This window comes from Bos grunniens, chromosome 10 (assembly GCF_055505025.1).
Source record: "Bos grunniens cultivar Pamir isolate PY7600 chromosome 10, Bosgru_T2T1.0, whole genome shotgun sequence".
Lineage (NCBI taxonomy): Eukaryota > Metazoa > Chordata > Mammalia > Artiodactyla > Bovidae > Bos > Bos grunniens.
Window position 1 is genome coordinate 78,427,095 of NC_141174.1, and position 23,191 is coordinate 78,450,285.

General features: G+C 38.9%; 1 pseudogene and 1 gene segment (V, D, J or C); both read left to right on the forward strand.

Annotated features, from left to right (window-relative positions):
- Positions 1-259: 259 nt before the first annotated feature.
- Positions 260-785, forward strand: LOC147365051 (T cell receptor alpha variable 8-3-like). The segment is given in 2 exon segments: positions 260-305; positions 436-785. Coding segments are annotated over 2 exon segments (396 nt in total).
- A 20,597-nt stretch (positions 786-21,382) lies between these two features.
- Positions 21,383-22,162, forward strand: LOC147365052 (T cell receptor delta variable 1 pseudogene; annotated as a pseudogene). The gene is made up of 2 exons (XR_015133787.1): positions 21,383-21,484; positions 21,702-22,162. The product of XR_015133787.1 is annotated as a T cell receptor delta variable 1 pseudogene (transcript).
- Positions 22,163-23,191: the final 1,029 nt, after the last annotated feature.

Below are 23,191 nucleotides of genomic sequence, written 5' to 3' on the forward strand. Positions count from 1 at the left end.
AGAGGGTGATGTTGTATAAACTGGAAGTGTCTATCTCACTCCTATGAGCTTCTTTATCTTACAGCTCATTGAAGTGCATATTTGAACAGGCTCAACATCAGGAGCAGTCATTCTTATGGAACCGTTTCTGACTGATAGTAGCTAGGATTGCCTAAACAGGGTTCTCTTTAACTCTCAGATTTTCCCCGTTACAAGGACTTAGCACACCCTGGCACATTCCTTCCTGCTCCTCAAGGGAGATCTTCCTCCCTGCATAGCCATGCTCTCAGTGACTTTTCTGCTACTTGGAATGCTCTTCACAGCAAGTAAGTAACATTATATTCCATGCTTCTGCCTATATAGAAGGAATTTTGTTCTGAGGGTGTCTGAATGGAAACACTGTCTCGTTATAGATAGGTGTGCCCTGGATTCACTGATTCTGCATTGATGTTACAGGAGGAACTGGAGCCCAGTTAGTGACCCAGCCTGACGGTCACATCAACGTCTCTGAAGGAAACCATGTGGAGCTGAGATGCAACTATTCTTATGGTGGATCTATTTATCTCTTCTGGTATGTCCAGTACCCCAACCAAGGCCTCCAGTTTCTACTGAAGTATCTACCAGGGCCCACCCGGGTTAAAGGCATCAAAGGCTTTGAGGCTGATTTCAAGAAGGATGAAAACTCCTTCCACCTGATGAAAGCTTCAGCCCATTGGAGTGACTCTGCCAAGTACTTCTGTGCTCTGTGTGACACAGTGCCTGAGTCTGCAGGGGGAGCTGAACAAAAACCTTCTCAGACATTGTAGCTTAAAATACTCAGGGTCTCAGCCTGACCTGGTTTTAGAGAGGTCTCTGATCTGATGAAAGTGAGCAGAAGGAGAAGCAGAGTCCTGGGGAGTGCTTGGTCCCTGAGGAAAAACAAGATTTTCAATGTGTCCCTTGTTTTACAGCTATGCAAGAGCAGACCTGGAATAGACTTGTATGGACACTCTCTTTTTTCATGGTGACATAGCATTCTGAAGGATCAGGATTCTAATTTAATGTGTTGTGGTTGTTGTTTAGTCACTAAGTCATGTCCAGCTTTTTACAACTCCATGGATGGCAGTCCCCCAGGCTCCTTTGTCCATGAGATTTCCCAGGCAAGAATCCTGGAGTGGGATGCCATTTCCTTCTCCAGGAGATTTTCCCGATCCAGGTATCAAACCCATGTCTCCTGCTTGGCAGGTGGGTTCTTTACCTCTGAGCCACCTGGGAAGCCCCAATTCAATGTGAGCAACACTAAACTTCTGATCTTTCATCTTCCGAACTGTCTTCCAACATGCTCCTCCCACACCTCTTGCTTTACAGTTGATAGCACCTCCATTCTGTCCATATCTCTTGCTATAACTTTAGTTATCTTTGACTCTTATTGTTTTCTCACTGCTTACATCTAACACAGAGAGAAATCCAGTTGGCTGTATCTTAAAAATTAATGCCAAATCGAACCACCACTGCCATTTTCACTGTTACTTCTTTGGTCAAACCACATTCATCTCTGAAATGTATTACTCTGAAACCCAGTTTAAATATTATGACATAGACACTCTTCAGCAAATGGTATTGGGAAAGTTGGAGAACTGAATGTAAATTAATGCTGTTAGAGCATATTCTCACACACCACACACAAAAATAAACTCAAAGTGGCTTAAAGACTTAAATATAAGACACAATATTGTAAAACTCCTAAAAGAGAACATAGACAAAACATTCTCTGACATAAATCTCACCAACATTTTTTCAGGTCAGTCTCCCAAGGCAGTAGAAATAAAAGCAAAAATAAACAAATGGGACCTAATAAAACTTACAAGCTTTGTACAGCAAAAGAATTCATAAATAATACAAAGACACGAGACTGGGAGAAAATATTTGCAAATGTTGTGATGGACAAGGGCTTAATTTCCAAGATATACTAGCAGTTTATATGACTCAATAACAAAACAGCAAACAACCCAATGGGAAAATTGGCACGTGACCTAAATAGAAATTTCTCCAAAGAATACATGCAGATAGCCAACAGGTACATGTAAAGATGCTCAACATTGCTACTTACTAGAAAAATGCAAACCAAAACGACAGGGAGGTATCACTTCACACCAGTCAGAATGGCCATCATCAAAAAAAATCTACAAACAATAAACATTGGAGAAGGTGTGGAGAAAAGGGAACACTTCTACACTGTTGGTGGGAATATAAATTGGTGCAGCAGTCACTGTTGAAAACAGTTTGGAAATCCCTCAAAAAACTAGGAATAGAGTTCTTATATAATCCAGCAATCCCTCTCCTGGGCATATACCCAGAGGAAAAAACATGGTCCAAAAAGATACATGCACTCCAGTGTTCACTGCATTATTCACAATAGTCAAGACAGGGAAGCAACCTAATTGTCCATTGACAGAGGAATGGATAAAGAAGATACGGTACAGGTATACAATAGAGTATTACCCAGCCATTAAAGGGAATGAAATAAATGCCATTTGCAGCAACATGGATGGACCTAGAGATTTTCATACTGAGATAAGCAAATCAGACAGAAAAAGAGAAATATTGTGTGACATCTCTTATATACAGAATCTAAACAGAAATGATACAAATAAACTTATTTACAAAACAGAAACATATCCACAGACTTAGGGAATGAACATATGGTTGCCAGGGGGGAGGAGTGAGGAGAAAGAATCATTAGGGAGTTTGGGATCAACATGTACACACTGCTATATTTGAAATGGATATTTAACAACAAAGTTCTACTGTATAGCACAGGGAACTCTGCTCAATGTTATGTGGGAGGGAAGTTTGGGGGAGAATGGATATGTGTATGTGTATGGCTGAGTCCTTTTACTGTCCACCTGAAACTATCAAAACATTGTTGATTGGCTATATGTGTTACTCAGTCATGCTGACTCTGTGCAACCCCAGAGGTGGCAGCCTTCCAAGCTCCCCTGTCCCTGGTATTCTCCAGGCAAGAACACTGGAGTTGGTTGCCATTTCCTTCTCCAGTGCGTGAGAGTGAAAAGTGAAAGTGAAGTCGTTCAGTCATGTCCAACTCTTCGCGACCCCATGGACTGCAGCCCACCAGGCTCCTCTGTCCATGAGATTTTCCAGGCAAGACTACTGGAGTGGGGTGCCATTGCCTTCTCCAATTTCCTACTCTAGGGGAATATAAAACAAAAAGCTTTAAAATAGTAGTCGATTAACTTTGTAAAAGTTAATTTTCATATAGAAAGTAAAAGGCAAAAAGAAAACTCAATCTATGAGCTTCATCTCATAGAAATATTGACTATGCACAGTTCAAATCATTTTCTAATTTCCTACCCTGTCTATCCTCTTCAGCTTTTTTTCTTGGTGTTTAGTTTCGTATGTACTATGCAGCATGTATTATGCAAAATTATTTGAGTATGTATGTAATTCAATTATAATCATAACCTGGAAAGTAGAAATAATCCCTGATAAGTAAAGCAATATAAAGGCATTTAAGAGGGTAGGTGTATGCATATTCCAACTCTATTGAAATACAGCAAAAAGAAGTTGATAAATATTTTAATCTTAGTTTTGTTACCTGTATACTGGGATAGTTACAAGAAAGAAAGGAGCCATAGGACAGTGTTCAAAAGATAGTAGATGGAAAAATGAGTCTGGTCTGGCTCATTTGGAGACTGCTGTGATGCCCATGGAAAGAAAATAAAGATTCAAAGTGTATGGTTTTTCAGCAAGATTCTGGACCATTCTGAATAGCTGTAAGTCAGCAGCCAAAATGGTTTTTGGCTTCTGAATTTCACTTATTAGGTGACATGTTTTGATATGGTGGACTCTAGCCCTTTAGTTTTCTCCATCATGAAGTCACATGCACTTGAGGAAAATTAAAGGATAACTACAGCAATTAAAAAAAAATCACAAATCTCTCACTATTATGACTTTGTGAGCCAAGTATTTGAGTGTGAACCTGGAAACTTGGCAGCCATAAAGCCTTCATCACCAGAACTGAACCATCTGCTCTGATAAAGGGGACAAGATCTTATACAAGAGGTTGTTACTGTGAGCAACTAATTCACTTAAGGCATGTTCTTCAAATTTTACAAAAAGAATGAAAGAGAAAAATGGGAAAATCAAGTTATTTTTATTATTGGTTTCACCTAGGTCTTCACAAAAACCTTTCTTAAATATTTGAAGTTAATACATCTTCTTTTCCCTGAGATGGTTAACCTGTGACTGCCCTATAAGCTCGTTCTCATGTAGCTCATTTCCAAGTATGCAGGCATGTGTGCAACCCCATGGACTCCTTTGTCCATGGAATTTTCCAGGCAAGTATAGTGGAGTGGGTTGCCATTCTCTTCCCCAGGGGATCTTCCTGGCCCAGGGGACTGAACCTGCCTCTTTTGCATCTCCTGCATTGGCAAGCAGATTATTTACCACTGTGCACCCAGGAAGCCCAGGAGCAACAGTGTATATTGTTTGTTGACCACTTGTTCTCTCTCACTCTTGCTATGGTAACCTTTAGCCAGAGTATTTCCGATACTTCACCGAACTGTGGACTTTGGACGTAACGATGTGAACCGTGTTTGACCAATGAAATGTGAGTGGATAGTTATATCCTAGTTAAAACTAAATATATTTACATGATATGTCTTTTTTTGTTTCTTCCCTGCACATACCAAATAGTAGTTGTCCTTTCAGGTTTTATCCATAATATGAAGCAGACACAAGTTTCAGAATGCAGAGACAACTCATGGGAGCAGACCTGAATCCACTTGTATGCAAGAGCAGAGCCACAGTGTTGGAATGGCAGCTGACCCACAAGTAACACACAGTGGACCATTCATTAAGCTTTGCTCCTGTGAGCCACTGAGATTGTGAGGTTCTTTGTATCAAGTCTTATGCTTGTCAAAGTTGACTGATATATGAAGTCACATCAATCCTGTCTTCTAAATATCTCACATTCAACCATCTCTTTTTAGTTCCCTTGTTACTATCCTGGTTCAGGTTCTTGTAATCTCTCACCAAGTTGGTTGGAATAACTTCTTAAATGTATCCTTTACCAATGAGCTCCTACCACTCTGAACTCTCTAAAGTAATCATTCTAAAACACACATTTGGATTAGATTTCTATTCTATTTCAAGATCTTCTATAGCTCACCATGACCCAGAAGTGAAAATCAAGGTTTCTGTGGCCATCTACAGTATTACTTCCAGGAAATTTTCATCCTCATCCATCCCCACCACTACCCCAAGATTTCTAAACATCAGACATAATGAATTCACTTTAATATTTTCTTCTCATATATATTATTCTTTCCTCAACTTTGCAAAAGCCTACTCAACCTTCAGAACTCAGTAAATGTCACATTTACTTTTTAAAAGATTTTCCACCTTATATTTATTTGTCTTCTTCCTCTTTTAAATTTTGTACACAATTTTGCAATAGCAATATTTACAATGTTTTGAATATTGTTTGATTTTTAACTCTTTACTAGTAAAAGTTCCTCAAGGATAGGGACCATTCTGTACTATTTTTTAATCTCACCTGTTATTACTGTCCCTGACATACAAGGAACATTCAGCAGATGGGCCTACAGCTTGACCACAGGGTGCTTTTGACATGTGCACTGATGAATGAGAGCTGGTTTGTGAAGTTGGATTGTACAGGTGGACTGGAAACCTTCCACTGTGGGAACCCTTGAGGACACCTTGACTTCATTACATCCCTCAAACCAACACATGTCTATGTTTCCCTCTCTTACGTACTTAAACCCTAATACCCAGAAGACAATATGACTCCATCCAGCCATATGAATCACACAGTCTTACAGAAGTTTGCCTCCATATATCTGTGGCTTCTAACATCAATAGTAAATGAAATGGTGAATGAAAATTTTTTTGTTTCTATAATGTATCATTTATATCTCCTTTGACTCTGTACTCTCCTAAAATAGCCAACCTACCACATTTGATGAGTCATGGTAGGTGACAATAAAGACAATTCGTATCATTAAATGAATCTTCCTCAACTTTCTGCATCCTATGTAAAACATTCTTGTTTTACACATATAGTTTATGTTCTCTCCCATAATAATAAAAAAAAAGGTGTCTCTCTTACTTTGAAATGGTACCCCTCTGCCCAAACACTTTACCCACAGTATTCTGTGTGAATTCTCTGGCACTTCAGCCCACCGATCATACAAACTTTGGTCTGATTTTTCAAGATTTTCTTGCTAATTTCCTTCCAGCATTTAAAATATTCAAGCTTTCTCATCTTAAAAAATATTTAATATTCCCACAAACCCATATGTGCCTCTCCAGCAACAAATCTCTCTCTCTCTCTCTTTTTTTTTTGCCACCTGTTCCTTGCAAGATCTACAAGATGATAGATATCATTCTTTTTTATTATTTTTAAAATTTTTTAAATTGAAGGATAATTGCTTTATAGAATTTTGTGGTTTTCTTTCATACATCAACAAGAATCAGCCATAGGTACACCCATGTCCCCTCCGTCCCAGAACCCCCTCCCATCTCCCTTTCCACCCCACCCGTCAGCCTGTCACAGAGCCCCTGTTTGAGTTCCCTGTTCCCTCAGCCCCTCTTCGGAGTCTTACAGCAAATTCCCATTGGCTATCTGTTTTATACATGGTGTTGTAAATTTCTGTTACTCTGTCCATACACCTCCCTTTCTCCCTCCTCTTCTCCTACCTTGTCCGTAGGTCTATTCTCTATATCTATTTCTCCATTGCTACCCTGAAAATAAATTTATCAGTGCCATCTCTTCAGATTCCATATATATGTGTCAGTATACAATATTTATTGGAGAAGGCAATGGCAACCCACTTCAGTACTCTTGCCTGGCAAATCCCATGGATGGAGGAGCCTGGTAGGCTGAAGTCCATGGTGTCACTAGGAGTTGGACAAGACTGAGTGACTTCATTTTCACTTTTCACTTTCATGCATTGGAGAAGAGCTTGGCAACCCACTCCAGTGTTCTTGCCTGGAGAATTCCAGGGACGGGGGAGCCTGGTGGGCTGCCATCTCTGGGGTAGCACAGAGTCAGACACGACTGAAGTGACTTAGGAGCAGCAGCAGAAGCATACAATATTTATATCTCTCTTTCTGACTTACTTCACTCTATATAATGGGCTCTAGTTTCATCCACCTCATTAGAACAGATTCAAATGCATTCCTTTTTATGGTTGAGTAGTATTCCATTGTATATATGTACCAGCTTCTTTATCCATTCATCTGTTGATGGACATCTAGGTTTCTTAGAGCTGCAGTGAACATTGGGGTACATGTGTATTCTTCAATTTTGGTTTCCTCAGGGTATATGCCTAGGAGTGGGACTCTGCCAGGGTCCAGCCCCAGCAGGATCCAGGGGTACCCTCATGATGACAGCATAGGCGATAAGGAAAGTAAAAGGGGAGAGAAAGAGGCTTGATCTTCCTTGGTTTACACAGAAAGCCAATAAAGCTCCTGGCACGGAACTTGCTCTGTTCACGGAGACTGCAGGCGCCCTCTCGGTTGGGTTAAGAAGGAAGAACGCCACCTCCCCGGTGAAGATGAAGGGCACCTTCCCGATTGGGTCTTAGAAGCCCAGGCAAAAAAAATGAACTCAGAGAGCCCCTGTACCACAAGGAGTCATCCTGAAAGAAGAACAGAGAGAGAAAAAGAGAGCAAAGGAAAAAAAGAATAACATGGGGAGACCAAGCTTCTGTGAGTGAGGCCTGTAACTTTATTTTCAAAAGGAACTTTTATACCTTGACTTGTACACAGAGGGAAATGAAAGATACAAAGTCATGCAGAGTCAGCCCAAACATTACATCTGTTTTGTCTTTATCGAAACCAGGATTTTTTCTGCATACCTTTCCCACAAACAATGTTGTGTACATTATCTTCTGGCCTTGGAGGCCTGTGGACATTTTATGACCCTATTTTTGATAAAGGCTGCTCAACCAGAACACTTATTTTCCCTTGAAGTGTTTTTTCTTTATATTTCTAGTCTATGTCAGCCTCAGAAAGTGCTAAACAGAGTTACATTCTCACGGAACAAAGGTGCAGTCAGTTACAACAAAGAATGAACCAATTATCTCAAAGGTCTGATGTGGTTAATTCCAAGGCTACTACTTGTTTGTCTTACATTCCAACTACGTTAACTAATGCACTCTCAGGTGCACAATGGATAAGGGATATGGGCATTTGGCAGTAAGCATCGGCTCAACAATGAAATCCTACACCAACCCTACTCTAATAGTTTTTAACTCTTCGAAAGGCTCTATATTTTTAGAATGTTTTAGGCTTCCCGTGTCTCTCATGGTTGGGAGGCTGTGAACAATCATGTGCATAGCTGCAAGAGTCTAGATAAACCTGTCAGGCAAGCTAGAAAGCCATCAGAGGGGTTTGAATGGAAACACTCCTATCATGCCCAGGAGATTTATTAATTAGAGCCCTTAGTTGATTTTTTCCAGAGAAAGGTGGTCAGAGATAGCCCCCTGTTAATGTCAGAAGAGTTGGTGAAAGGCACAAAATAGTAAGACAGACAGATTCTGGTTTTAGGGTAGATGCGTGAGCAGATCCAGGGAATCCCTCGAGTCCTGATCCGCCTTTGCCTGTCAGGTCTTCTCCACATGACCTTTGTCATGGGTGGGACTTCCCATGGTGGCTCCCGGCAAGATTCCTGAGTCATATGGTGGTTTTATTCCTAGCTTTTTAAGGAGTCTCCATACCTTCTTCTATAGTGGCTGTATCAATTTACATTCCCACCAGCAAAGAAAGAGTGTTCTCTTTTTTCCATATGCTCCCCAGCATTTATTGTTTGTAGACTTTTTGATAATGGCCATTCTGACTGGTGTGAGGTGGTATCTCATTGTAGTTTTGATTTGCATTTCTCTGATAATGAGTGATGTTGAACATCTTTTCATGTGCTTGTTAGTCATTTGTATGTCTTCTTTGGAGAAATGTCTCTTCAGGCCCCTTTCCCACTTTTTGATAGGGTAGTTTTGTTTTTTTAGGTATTGAGTTGTATGAGCTGCTTGTATATTTTGGAAATTAATTATTTATCAGTTGTTTCCCTTGCTATTATTTTCTTCTATTCTGAGGGTTGTCTTTTCACCTTGTTTGTAGTTTCCTTTGTTGTGCAAAAGCTTTTAAGCTTAATTAGGTCCCAATTGTTTATTTTTGTTTTTATTTCCATTACTCTAGGAGGTGGGTCATAGAAGATCTTGCTTTGATTTATGTCATCGAGTGTTCTGCCTATGTTCTCCTCTAAGAGTTTAATAGTTTCTGGTCTTACATTTAGGTCTTTAATCCATTTTGAGTTTATCTCTGTGTATGGCATTAGGTAATGATCTAATTTCATTCTTTTGTACATCGCTGTCAAGTTTTCCCACTGCCATTTATTGAAGAGGCTGTCTTTGCCCCACTGTATATTCTAAGGTACCCATAGGTGTGTGGGTTTATCTCTGGGTTCTCTATCTTTTTCCACTGGTCTGTTTTTCTGCCAGTACCATACTGCTTTGATTACTGTAGCTTTGTAGTATAGTCTGAAATCAGGAAGGTTAACTGCTCCAGCTCCATTCTTCTTTCTCAAGACTGCCTTGGCTATTCAGGGTCTTTTGTCTTTCCATATGAATTGTAAATTTTTTTGTTATAGTTTTGTGAAAAAAGCCATTGGTAATTTCATAGGGCATTGAATCTCTAGATTGCATTTGGTAGTATAGTCATTTCACAATATTGATTATTCCCACCCAGGAACATGGAATATCTCTCCATCTGTTTATGTCATCTTTGATTTCTTTCATTAGTATCATATAGTTTTCCATATACAGGCATTTTGTTTCCTTAGATACGTTTATTCCTAGATATTTTATTCTTTTTGTTGCAATGGTGAATGATAGTGATTCCTTAATTTCTCTTTCTGATTTTGCATTGTTAGTATACAGGAGTGCAAGTGATTTCTGTGTTTTGACCTTGTATCCTGCAACTTTGCTGAATTTGCTGATTAGCTCTAGTAATTTTCTGATAGTTTCTTTTGAGTTTTCTATGTATTATATCATGTTATCTGCACCAGTGAGAGTTTTACTTCTGTTCCTATCTGGATTTCCTTTATTTCTTTTTCTTCTCTAATTGCTGTAACTAGGACTTCCAAAACTATGTTGAATAATAGTGATGAGAGTGGACACCCTTGTCTTGTTCCTGATCTTAGAGGGAAAGCTTTTAGTTTTTCACCACTGAGAATAATGTTTGCTGTGGGCTTTCCATATATGGCCTTTACTGTGTTGAGGTAGGTTCCTTCTGTGCCCATTTTTTGAATCGTTTTTTATCATAAATGTATGCTATATTTTGTCAAAGGCTTTTTCTGCATCTATTAAGATGATCATATGGTTTTTAATCTTTCAATTTGTTGATATGTGCCAGGGTCCAGCCCCGGCTGATCCAGGGAGTTCGAAGCGGGCATGGCATCGGCAAGGATCAGGATACAATAGCTTCAATTAGATATTAATTAGAGATATAAAGAGTAATGGAATGATGATAGCTCAGTAGGAAAATTCAGTGGAGAAAAGAGGCTGAGTAGCTTGGTTTATGCGGGAGATCAATAAAACTTCAAGACAAGAAGCTTGCACCACTTACGTAGGCCGCAGGCATCCTTCCATTCTCCCAAAGGAGAGGAGACACTGAGGCCTCCCCGGTCGGATCTTAGAAGCCCAGGCATAATTAGTAAGCATGGCGGGTTCCACGCTCCAGATGGAGACTCAGCCAGAGTTTGAGAGAGAGAGACATGGGAAGACCAGTCTTTCAAGGAACTGATCCCAATTCTTTATTTTCCAGGGTCTGTTTTTATACACTGTGGTGTTATACAAAAGTCACGTGGGGTCAGCCGTCCTGACTTTTATCAAAGGCAGGTGCTTCATACAAATGTATACAGAGGTCTTAGGGGTGTTACATCATCTTCTGGCCAGGGGGCCTGCTGACAGTTTATGACCCTCTTTTTGTGACAGCAGTCAGTCAACTGGGACACTTTTTTCTCCAAGGGTGATTATTCTTAAAACAGACATCACCCAAATAAAGTTACATTCCTATAGGGTGAGGGTGTAGTGGGTTTTAATTAAGAAAGAATTTACTTAGCCTAAGGTCTAACGTGATTAATATCAAAGGTTAATACTTATTTCTTCTATATATTCATTAATGTGTATAAGGGCAGGGGATAGGAGACTTAGCAACAAACATTGGCTCAACAAATGAAAAACCCTTCACTAATACAATTTCTAATCAGCCCACTATACTTATACTAATGGTTTTTCTAACTTCTCTAAAGAACCTGTTTTTAGAAGGTTTAAAGCATCTCGTGCCTCTCACAGTTGGAAGGCTGTGAGCGATCATATGTGGCCGGACAGGCCTGTCAGGCAGGCTAGAGAACCTTCAGAGGAGTTTGTAGGTTAAAACACTCTTGTCACGCCCAGGAATTTTTATTAACTGGAGCTCTAAGTTAACTCCTTCTCTGAAAGAGGTGGTGGGGGACAGTCCCCCGTAAAGTCAGAGGTGTAGGTGAGAGCACAAAGTAGTAAAGTAGGCAGGCTCTGGTTATGGGGGTAGATGCTCGAGGATTTCCAGGGGGACTCCTGAGGCTTGATCCCGCCTTTGCGTATGTCAAGCCTCCTTCCTCATGACCTTTGCCACGGGCAGAGTGCCTCACGCTGGCCCCCAACAGATATGCTGTATCATGTTGATTGATTTGCATATATTGAAGAATCCTCACATCCCTGGAATATACCTAACTTGATCATGGTGTATGAGTGTTTTAATGTGTTGTTGGACTCTGTTTACTAGAATTTTGTTGAGGATTTTTGCATCTATGTTCATCAGTAATATTGGCCTGTAATTTTCTTTTTTCCTGTTGTCTTTTCCTGGTTTTGGTATCAGGGTGATTGTGGCCTTGTAGAATGAGTTTGGAAGTGTTTCTTCCTCTGCAATTTTTTGGAAGAGTTTCAGAAAGATAGGCATTTGTTCTCTGAATGTTTGATAGAATTCCCCTGTGAAGCCATCTGGCCCTGGGCTTTTGTTTGGGGGGATTTTTTTTTTTATCACAGTTTCAATTTCAGTGTTTGTAATTGGGTTGTTCATAATTTCTATTTCTTCCTGGTTCACTCTTGGGAGGCTGATCTTTTCTAACTATCTGTCCATTTCCTCTAGGTTGTCCATTTATTAGCATATAGTTGCTCATAATATTCTCTTACGATCCTTTGTATTTCTGCATTGTCTGTTGTAACCTTTCCTTTTTCACTTCTAATTTTATTAGTTTGATTTTTCTCCTTTTCTTTTCTTAATGAATCTGGATAGTGGTTTGTCAATTTTGTTAATCTCAAAGAACTTAGTTTTATTTATCTTTGCTATTGTTTCCTTCATTTCTTTTTCATTTATTTCTGCTCTGATTTTTAAAATCACCTTCCTTCTGCTGACTTTAGGGGTTTTTTTGTTCTTCTTTTTCCAGCTGCTTTAGATGTAGAGTTAGGCTGTCTATTCGGTGCTTTTCTTGCTTCTGAGGTATGACTGTATCGCTATTAACCTCCCTCTTAGAACTGCTTTTGCTGAGTCCCATAGCTTTTGGATATTTGTGTTTTCATTGTCATTTGTTTCTAGGAATCTTTTGGTTTCTTTTTTTTTTTTAAATTTCTTCAGTAACCTCTTTGTTATTTAGCAATGTGTTGTTTAATCTCCATGAGTTTGTGTATTTTTGCTGTTTTTTTTTTTTTTTTTTGCCTGTAGTTGATATCTACTCTCACAGCATTGTGGTCAGAGAAGACACTTGATACAATTTCAATTTCCTTAAATTTACTGAGGCTTGATTTGTGGCCCAAGGTGTAGTCTATCCTGGAGAATATTCCATGTGCACTTGAGAAGAAAGTGTATTCTTCTGCATTTGGATGGAAAGTCCTGAAGGTATCAATTAGGTCCATTTTGTCTAATGTTTCATTTAAGGTTTGTGTTTCCTTATTGATTCTGTTTTGATCATTTGTCCATTGATGACAGTGGGGTGTTAAAATCCCCTACTATTATTGTGTTGCTATTGATCTCTCCTCTTATGCCTGTTCAGTTCAGTTCAGTCACTCAGTCATGTCTGACTCTTTGTGACCCCATGAATTGCAGCATGCCAGACCTCCATGTCCATCACCAACTCACGGAGTTCAGCCAAACTCACGTCCATCGAGTCGGTGATGCCATCCAGCCATCTCATCCTCTGTTGTCCCCTTCTCCTCCTGCCCCCAATCCCTCCCAGCATCAGAGTCTTTTCCAGTGAGTCAACTCTTCGCATAAGGTGGCCAAAGTATTGGAGTTTCAGCTTCAGCATCAGTCCTTCCAATGAACACCCAGGACCAATCTCCTTTAGAATGGACTGGGTGGATCTCCTTGCAGTCCAAGGAACTCTTGAGTCTTCTCCAACACCACAGTTCAAAAACATCAATTCTTTGGCACTCAGCTTTCTTCACAGTCCAACTCTCACATCCATACATGACCATGGAAAAACCATAACCTTGACTAGACAGACCTTTGTTGGTGAAGTAATGTCTCTGCTTTTCAATATGCTACCTAGGTTGTTCATAACTTTCCTTCTAAGGAGTAAGCGCCTTTTAATTTCATGACTGCAATCACCATCTGCAGTGATTTTGGAGCCCCAAAAAATAAAGTCTGACACTGTTTCCACTGTTTCCCCATCTATTTCCCATGAAGTGATGGGACCGGATGCCATGATCTTCGTTTTCTGAATGTTGAGCTTTAAGCCAACTTTTTCACTCTCCTCTTTCATTTTCATCAAGAATCTTTTTAGTTCCTCTTCACTTTCTGCCGTAAGTGTTTGTCTTATGTATTGAGGTGTTCCTATGTTGGGTGCATAGAGATTTACAATTGTTATGTCTTCTTCTTGGATTGATCCCTTGATCATTATGTAGTGTCCTTCTTTGTTTCTTACGATATTTTTGTCTGAAACAAGGATTGCCACTCCAGCTTTCTTTTGGTTTCCATTCACATGGAGTATCTTTTTCCATCCCTTTACTTTCATCTGCATGTGTCTCTAGGTCTGAAGTGGGTCTCCTGTAGGCAGCATATATATATATATATATATATATATATATATATATATATATATATATAAAATCTATCTTAGTTTTGTATCCATTCAGTCAGTCTGTATCTTTGGTTGGTGCATTTAATCCATTTACATTTAAGGTAATTATTGATACATATGTTCCTATTGGCATTTTATTGGTTGTTTTGGGGTTGTTTTTGTAGGTCTTTCCTTTCGTTTGTGTTTCCTGACTATGTAAGGCCCTTTTGATATTTGTTGCAAGGCTGGTTTGGTGGTGCTGAATTCTCTTAATTTCTGCTTATTCATAAAGCTTTTGATTTCTCTATCAATTTTGAATGAGATATTTGCTGGGTATAGTAATCATGGTTGTAGATTTTTCACTTTTAGTACTTTAAATATATCCTGCCATTCCCTTCTAGCCTATGGAGTTTCTGCTGAAAGATCTTCTGTTAATCATATGGGTTTTCCCTTGTATGTTACTTGTTGCTTTTCCCTTTCTGCTTTTAATACTCCTTCTTAGTGCTTAATCTCTGTTAGCTTTATTAATATGTGTTTCAATGTGTTTCTCCTTGGGTTTAACCTGTAGGGGACTTTCTGTGCATCTTGGACTTGATTGACTCTTTCCTTTCACAGGTTGAGAAAGTTTTCAACTATAATTAATTCAAAAATTTTCTCACTGCCTTTCTTTTCTTTTTCTTTCTCTGGGACCCTTATAACTCGAATATTGGTGCATTTAATATTGTCCCAAAGGTCTCTGAGGCTTTCCTCAAGTCTTTTTATTCCTTTCCCTTTATTTGGCTCTTCAGCAGTTATTTCCACCACTCTATCCTCCAGCTCACTTATCCATTTTTCTGCCTCAGTTATTCTGCTATTTGTTCCTTATAGAGTGTTTTTAATTTCAGTAATTTGTTATTCATCTCTGTTTGCTGATTCTTTATTTCTTCTATGTTCTTGGTGATTGTATTAGATATCATTCTTGTTATTGTTTTATTATATGGCAAAGTGAAGGAGATTTGCAGGTGTAATTAAAGTGCCTAATCAGTTTGAACTTGAGTGCATCAATAGGGAGATTGTCTTTGGTGGGTTTAATTTAATCAGGTAAGCTCTTTCAAAGAAGGCTTAAGCTTTTTCTCAGATTAGAGAGATTCACCCAGGCTTGAGGGAGCAAGCTGTCATGAGGGCTATGGCTATGAGGAAATGAATTCTGCCACAATCACATGAGTTTGGAAGAGGACCCTCAAGCCTCAGACAAGACCACAGTGTTAGTTGACTCCATGTTTGCAGATTTGTGAGATCCAGCTTAGCTGTGCCCTGACTTCTGACATACAGAAACTGTGAGATAAATGGATGCTGTTTTAAATCACAAAGTTCATGATAATTTCTTACACAACAAAAGGAAAATAACAGACTTAATAAATGTGTTAAGTGTTAGTTCATAGTGCTTAGAATTGGTTATAGAATAAAAAAACTTGAAATATAATGAAATCTTGTAGCACATAGTAACTGGATAGAAAATTCCCAAATTTGACTCTAATGCTAAAAATATTCATGCATTACTAAAAATAAACTGTGAATAGTAAAAAAAAATTATCAAGTATGCTAGGAGTAAATACCAAATTATCTTTATTTTCTCTAGATAGGAAGTATTAACAAATTTACTGTCATATGAAGAAACAAATTATGGAGCCAAAGAACATAGAAAGGAAAGGTATTATAGAAAATGTCAGGGAAGTAACTACTGAAATATTGTATCATTTTCTAGATATATACTGCTTGTGGTATTTGTTTTTGAGATTGTAATTTCCTATAGTTTTACTTCTCATTCTAAAAATTATTTTATATTCAATTTTATTCATAATTTTGTTTTTTTTAAAAAGCCCAATTTTATAACTTTCAGGGCCTAAAAACCATAAATTCTCTTCTCTGCATAATTTTAATGCTTTAAATTCAACCATACAAGGGCAGGAAGGGAGTGAAAAGGTTCACAAAGATGTGAAGTTCTTTTATTTCTCCATCTGGCTGATAGAGGAGGCGGTTGAATAAATTGGAAATGGCTTTCTGTATAAGATCAGAATAAACTCACAAAAGCTTTCTTTCTTTACAGTTTAAAGAGGTATTCTGACTTTTTTTTTACACAATGATATGTAAAGTATCTCAGACCCTAGAGGCAAGCAGTTCTGTTAAGACAGCCTCTCTTCCTAACACTCCATACAATCTCCTTCAGGAGGAGAAATCTAAATCTTCTGTCATACCTGGGCCTCAGAGCAACCTGGGTTCAAGTCAGCCAGTCTTCAGACTTTTGTTTGTGTAGGATCTCCAAGAAAGTTTCTTCTTGGAGAAGACCACTTCTTCACTGCTCTGCCATGACTGTGGGGTCCACTTTGAGGTGCCTCCGTTCCTGACTGGCATTCCATTTTACTCCCTTGTCTGCACATGGAACATTGTTCCAATTTGACTTAGAATAGAGACTTTTTGCTTTAGCTGAGTTCATTGATTCAGCATTGATGTTTCAGGAGGAGCTAGATCCCAGTCAGTGACCCAGCCCGATGGCTGCATCACTGTCTCTGAAGGACACCCTCTGGAACTGAGGTGCAACTACTCATCTTCTGTTCAAACAAATCTCTTCTGGTACGTGCAGTACCCTAACCAAGGTCTCCAGTTTCTCCTGAAGTATACATCTAAAGACAGCCTTGTTTCAGACATCAACTGTTTTGAGGCTGAATTTAACAGGAATGAGAACTCCTTCACTGGAGGAAAACATCAGTCCATTGGAAAGACTCAGCCTAGCACTTCTGTGCTCTTAGTGATACGGTGCCTGGGACTTCAAGGGGAGCTGAACACAAACCTCCTGAGATCTGGTAGCTTAAAAGACACAGGGTGTCAGACAGTGCTATTTTTAGGAGGTTGGCATGTTCTTTGAAGACAAACAGAATCCTGGAAAAGTTTGGTTCTAAAAGACATCTTAGATTATTGTTCTTTTTTTTTTGTTGTTGTTGTTGTTTGTTTTACAAAAGAAAAAATATTGTTTTAAGTTCAGTGTTCTCCATGGAATTGATGATAGTAGGTGGTGCTTTCTGTCAGTGTCACCTGAGCAGGGTTTGTTGGCTGAGCTGATTGGTTGCAGGAGTAGGAACATTTCCAGTCAAGTCATGACCTTCACCACCCAGGGTTTACTATGTATCTTAAGGTGAAAATTTCCCAGCAACAAAGCAAAGTGTCATGAAGAGGCAAGTGGACACTGTGCTGGGGCTTCTGTTTGCCCAGGTTTGCTGTGAGTTAGGGCTGCCCCACAGGGGAATCTGAAGGACTGAGCAGTGGTAGTGCTGTCGGAGGGAGAAGCAGGAGCTCACAAGTTCTACAGACTTTCTATCCTCATCATTCCTGAGGGCACTTTCAGGGTTTTGCAGGAGCTCTGTGACTCAGCTGGTAAAGAATCGCCTGCAATGCGGGAGATGTGGGTTCGATCCCTGGGTTGGGAAGATCCCCTGGAGAAGGGAAAGGCTATCCACTCCAGTATTCTGGCCTGGAAAATTCCATGGACTGTATATAGTCCATGGGGTCGCAAAGAGGGGGACATGACAGAGCGATTTACAGTACACTACTGTGACCCTCACCTGTGACTGTTTCACTCTTTTTCATCAGGTGTGAGAGGGGTGGATGTGGAGCAGAGTCCCCCAGCCCTGAGTCTACAGGAGGGAGTCCACTCTACACTGTGGTGTAATTTCTCCACCCTCACAGACAATATGTAGTGGTTCTGTCAGAACCCCGGGGGCCGCCTCATCTGTCTGTTTTACCTTCCTTCAGGGACAAAGCAGGATGGAAGATTAAACACCATGACAGCACCTACAGAACGCCGCAGCTCACTGCATGTTTCCTCTTCACAGACCACAGACTCAGGCACTTACTTCTGTGCTGTGCAGCGTAGTGCTGCCCAAGCACCTGCAGCCTGTACTCATACCCTCCGCAGGGCTCAGCCCCTCTTCCAGACACAGTCACACCATGATGCCATTATCAGGTATTTGTACTGTTTAGTATTTCTTACCTACACTAGTACAGTTTTGACCACAAACACTTTTTGGCCCAATGAATTTGGGATTTGGTCTTTTCCCTTCTGAATATCTCCTATATTTCCCTCTGCACTAGAACCTCTGACTTGTAGCTAGGAGAGTATCTAGATAAGACTACAGATTTAAAGTAAATATTTAAACACAGTATGCTGGACGCCAAAATGATAAAAAGTGAAAGGATCTAAAAGGAGAGAAAATGACTCCAATAAAGATGTTATCTGGTTTAGTTGGGTGTCTCAAGAATATTCAAATCTGCCTTACCATAATTGCAAATACAAATAACTCGCAGTTACTCACATTTGCAAATTGCAAATACTCACATCTCATCCTCTGACTGGGGCAAAGCAAACAGAAAATATTTTTTCAGTATTCATATATGAATTGATCACTTGAAACAAATTTATCCTCTTTCACTTCTGGATGCAAGAAGTCTAAAATCAGTTTCACTGGCTACAGTCAATTTCTTGGCAGGGTTGATTCTTTCCCTTCACTGCACATTACCTAGTTTTAATTTATTTATTTTGTAAGTGGAAGTTTCTACCTCTTAATCCCCTTCACCTATTTCACCCCTACACCCACCTCTTTCCCCTTAGTAACCAATAGTTTGTTCCCTATATGTCAGAGTCTGTTTCTGTTTTGTTATACTTGTTAATTTGTTTTGCTTTTAGATTTCATATAAAAGTGAAAGCGCACAGTATTTGTCTTTATCTGACATTTCCCTAAGTGTGATATCCTCCAGGTCTATCATGCTGTCCCAGCTGGCAAAATTTTATTCTTTTTTTATGGCTAGTAATATTCTATTGTACACACACACACACACACACACACACACACACACACATATATCTTCTAGATCCATTCATATGAGTGAAAACCGAGGTTGTTTCTATATATCTTCACTATTGGAAATAATGTTGCAGTGAACATTTGGGTGCATACATATTTTTGAATTAGTGTTTTTGTTTTCTTCTGAGAGACACCCAGGAATGGAATTGCTGAATCATATAATGCATGTGCATGCTAAGTCATTGCAGTCATGTTTGAATCTTTGCAACCTCATGGAAACATAGATTGCTAGGCTCCTCTGTCTCTGGAAATTTTCCCAGCAAGAATACTGGAATGGGCTGCCATTTCCTACTCCAGGGGATCTTCCTGACACAGGGATCAAAACTGTGTCTGCTGCATTGAAGGTGGATTCTTTGTTGCTGAGCCACCTGGGAAGCCCCGAATCATAGAGTAGTTATATTTATTATATATAAACTACTACTATTATATATATAATATATATAATTATTATATATATATCTTATATATATATTATTATATATATATCTTATGTATATAACTACTAGTTATATTTTTATTGGTTTGGGGAATCTATTGAGTAGAGGCTACACCAGCTTACTTTCCCTGCAAGAATACACAAGTTTTCCCTTTTCTCCACATCCTTGACAATACTCAATTATTTTTCATTTTTGTCATGATAATATTCTGGTAGGGGTGAGGTGATATCTCATTGTGGTTTTGATTTGCATTTACCTGATGATTAGAGATGTTGAACATCTTTTCATGTGTCTGTTTGCCATTTGTATGTTTCTTTGGAAAAATGCCTATTCATGTCCTCTGCCTGTGGTTTTGATATTGTGTGCAAAAGTTTTTTTATATATTCTAGACATTAACCCCTTATTGACCAATCACTTCCAAATATCTTTTTCCATTTGATAGGTTGCCTTTTTTGTGTGTTAGTGGTTTCTTTCACTGTGCAAAATATTTTAATTTAATTAGATCCTATTTTCTGTGTTGTTTCTTTTTTGTCCTTGCCTGAGGAAATAGAGACAAAAATATGGCAAAGATGAATCTCATAAAGCATATTGCCTATACTTTCTTTAAGAATTTATGAGTTCAGGTCTTATATTTAAGTCTCTAATCCATTTTGAGTTTATTTTAGTATATGCTCTGAGAAAATATTCTAATTTCATTCTTTAACATGTAGCTGTTTAGTTGTCTAACACCACTTATAGAAGAAGCAGTCTTTCCCCCAGTTGCTTATTCTTGCCTCCTTTGTTATAGATTGATTGACCATGTATACAAGGGTTAAAATCTGGACTCCCTATTCTGTTCCATTGACTGAATCTCTGTTTTTGGGCCAGCAATGTATATTTTAGATTATAAACCTTTGAAGCATATTTTGATGTCAGGGACTGTGATACCTTCAACTCTGTTCTTTTTTTTTTTCAAAATTGCTTTGACTATTTGTGGTCTTTTGTGGTTCTATAGCAATTTTAGGATTATTTGCTCTAGTTGCGTGAAAAATGTCATGATTATTTTGAGAGGGGTTGCATTAAATCTATAGATTGCTCTGGTTCAGAGGACATTTTCACATTGTTTATTCTTAAAACCCATGAACATGAAATATTTTTATATTTACTTGCTTTACTTATCTTCAATTTTCTTCATCAATATCTTACAGCTTTCAGAGTGACATCAATACAATTCTAGGGCACATGATCTAATAAGTACAATTCTCCTCGTAAGGCAACAAGACTGAATATCCTGATCCTCCTAAAAGTCTAATAAATAAGATTCAATGTCGGATTTCAAAAGAATAATATTTTATTCCTGTTTCAGTTTCATAAAAACACATACAAATGAATAGATTCTGAAAGTCAGAAGAACTGATGTTTCTTCATTTCATGTTAAAGTAATTTTATTTACTAAAAAATCTAAACAGAGCCCTAAAACCCGGTTAATGAAAAAATAAAAAGATAAGTTAATTATTTTGGATAAGATAGCTTTTCACCAAGAAAGCTGAAAATCTGTGGGTTTTAAAAAAGTCATTGTTTCTGAATGGAGGAAAGTTAAGTATAGGTTAAATGAATGACCAGTAAGTTACAAAAAGAGTTCATAGCCTATGCTAAATTCTATCTTAAATGAGCTGGTAAAATTATTTTACTGAATGATTATCAATTTTTGTCAACTTGTTTAAAATTCAGTTCCCCTCAGCTCATACCTTTAATACTAATTTTTTTTTTCCATACTCTTTTTCAGGATCTGCCTAACTCAATTACCAGGAAAAGACAAGTAGACAAAATAAAGTTCATGGTGAGCCAGACTTTTTTCCCATATGTGCACAGACCACATGGTCTATGAACATGAAAAACCCCACTTCTTGCTGGGGGGAGTCACACAGGTACCGGGTAGTATGTATATGTGCTGCCAGGCACTCAAAGACACTGAACTCTCAGCTTGAGGCAGAAACTAAGCACATTTGTGCAGGGGAATCCATGCCTCATGCCGCTCTCCAGTCTGCTCTGGGTGTTCCTGGCTTTCACCTTCTCTGGTAGGGATGCTTCCAAACATGGGTGCAAGTGTTCAGGGTGAAAGGCCTGCACACAGGCACATGGTGTGCACACAGGGACTTGGGGAGGAAAGGAGGGTTGCAGAAAAGCACACTTACTAGGATTTCAATTTGGGTTTTCTTTGGGTCCCAAATTAGTCTAATTCTTACATTATTTTGTTCATTACTTCAGCTGTGTTTCCTAATTTTTTCCCCACAGGATGTGGTGTGACACAGAAAGTTATTCAAGACCAGCCAGACATATACAGTCAACTGGGACAGTCAGTCACCCTGAACTGTCGGTATGAAACAACCTGGAGCTTTTACTACATGTTTTGGTACAAGCTGCTTCCCAATGGAGAGATGATGTACCTTATTGCTCTGGCTTCTTCTGGCCAGAATGCAAGGAATGGCCGCTACTTTGTAACTTTTCAGAAAATTCGTAAATCCATCAGCCTCACCATTTCAGACTTACAACTGGAAGATTCTGCCGAGTATTTCTGTGCTCTCTGGGAGCTCACAGTGCTTGAAGTAATGGGAAAAGCTAAACAAAACCCCCAGAGTTTAATAAAAGAGAGTTTCCCTGCTGCAGAACCCCAGCTGAAATATGCACCTGCAGATCCCAGACCAGAAATGGTAGTTGTGTGGTTGCTTAATATGTGGTCTGGAAGTTCTTTTTAAGTTCACTTAGGAACAGATGTCCAGACTAACTTTCTAGTAATATGTTCTCAGTCTTGATTTTTTAAATTTTATATCAATCATACAGAACATGTGCAAAGTTGTCTAAATTTGAAAACTTGCCCTGTAATAATTTAATGTGGTGACTGCACTTGAAAAATCTCAAATCATAAATCTGGGTTTAATTTTCAGAAATTGTCATGAATATAATTTCCTTAATCTTTTCTTCTTAGGTTTTGTGTCAGTTAGGGTACAATCAGAAAAGTAGAACCACAGTGATACAGAATAAGAGACTCATTTTAAGGAATAGAACTCTCAGGCAATTGCTAGAGTTGGTGGAGGAGTTTATACAAAGCTGTTATCTTTGCATCTTGTGCTGAGCCTGAATTTACTTTAAATCAACTAGAGCGTCATTTGGAAAGGGAAATTGGATATGAACAAAAACATGGGGAAAAGTGACATTTAAAGACATACTAGAACCCATGAGGATGACTGGAACCCACAAAGACACACTAAAAACTTGTCTGTCTCTCACCTTCTTCAGTCTCACAGTAGTGGGTGACCTTCAGGAGAAGTGGATATTTATCACCATGCTACATGCACATTGGCCCAAGACAGAGAGATGATGAGGAAGAGATCTGGTTGGAGGTTAAGGAGTTGTAAGTCAGCAATAAGATGAGCTAGCAGATCAGCAGCAACACATGTGAGTTGCATAGTGACTGGAGCCCTGCACCAACCAGCAGGGCATAAAAAAAATGTGGCTACTTGATGACAACTACCTTCTAAACCTTGCACAATCTTTTTTATGGCCAACCCTAACCCAGAACAATACAGAGAAACAAATTCTGAGTCATAGATTTCCAGCTAGTAGAGACACTATGAAGCTATTCCAGTACCTTCTATGTCAACTGGTCATCCATCTATACTTCTTTTAACAACACGCTTTCAAATAAAGAAAATGTCAAAACTATGCTTCTTGTTAATATGATGCAATTATTCCCCATTCTACCATAATCAATGTAACCTTCTCCT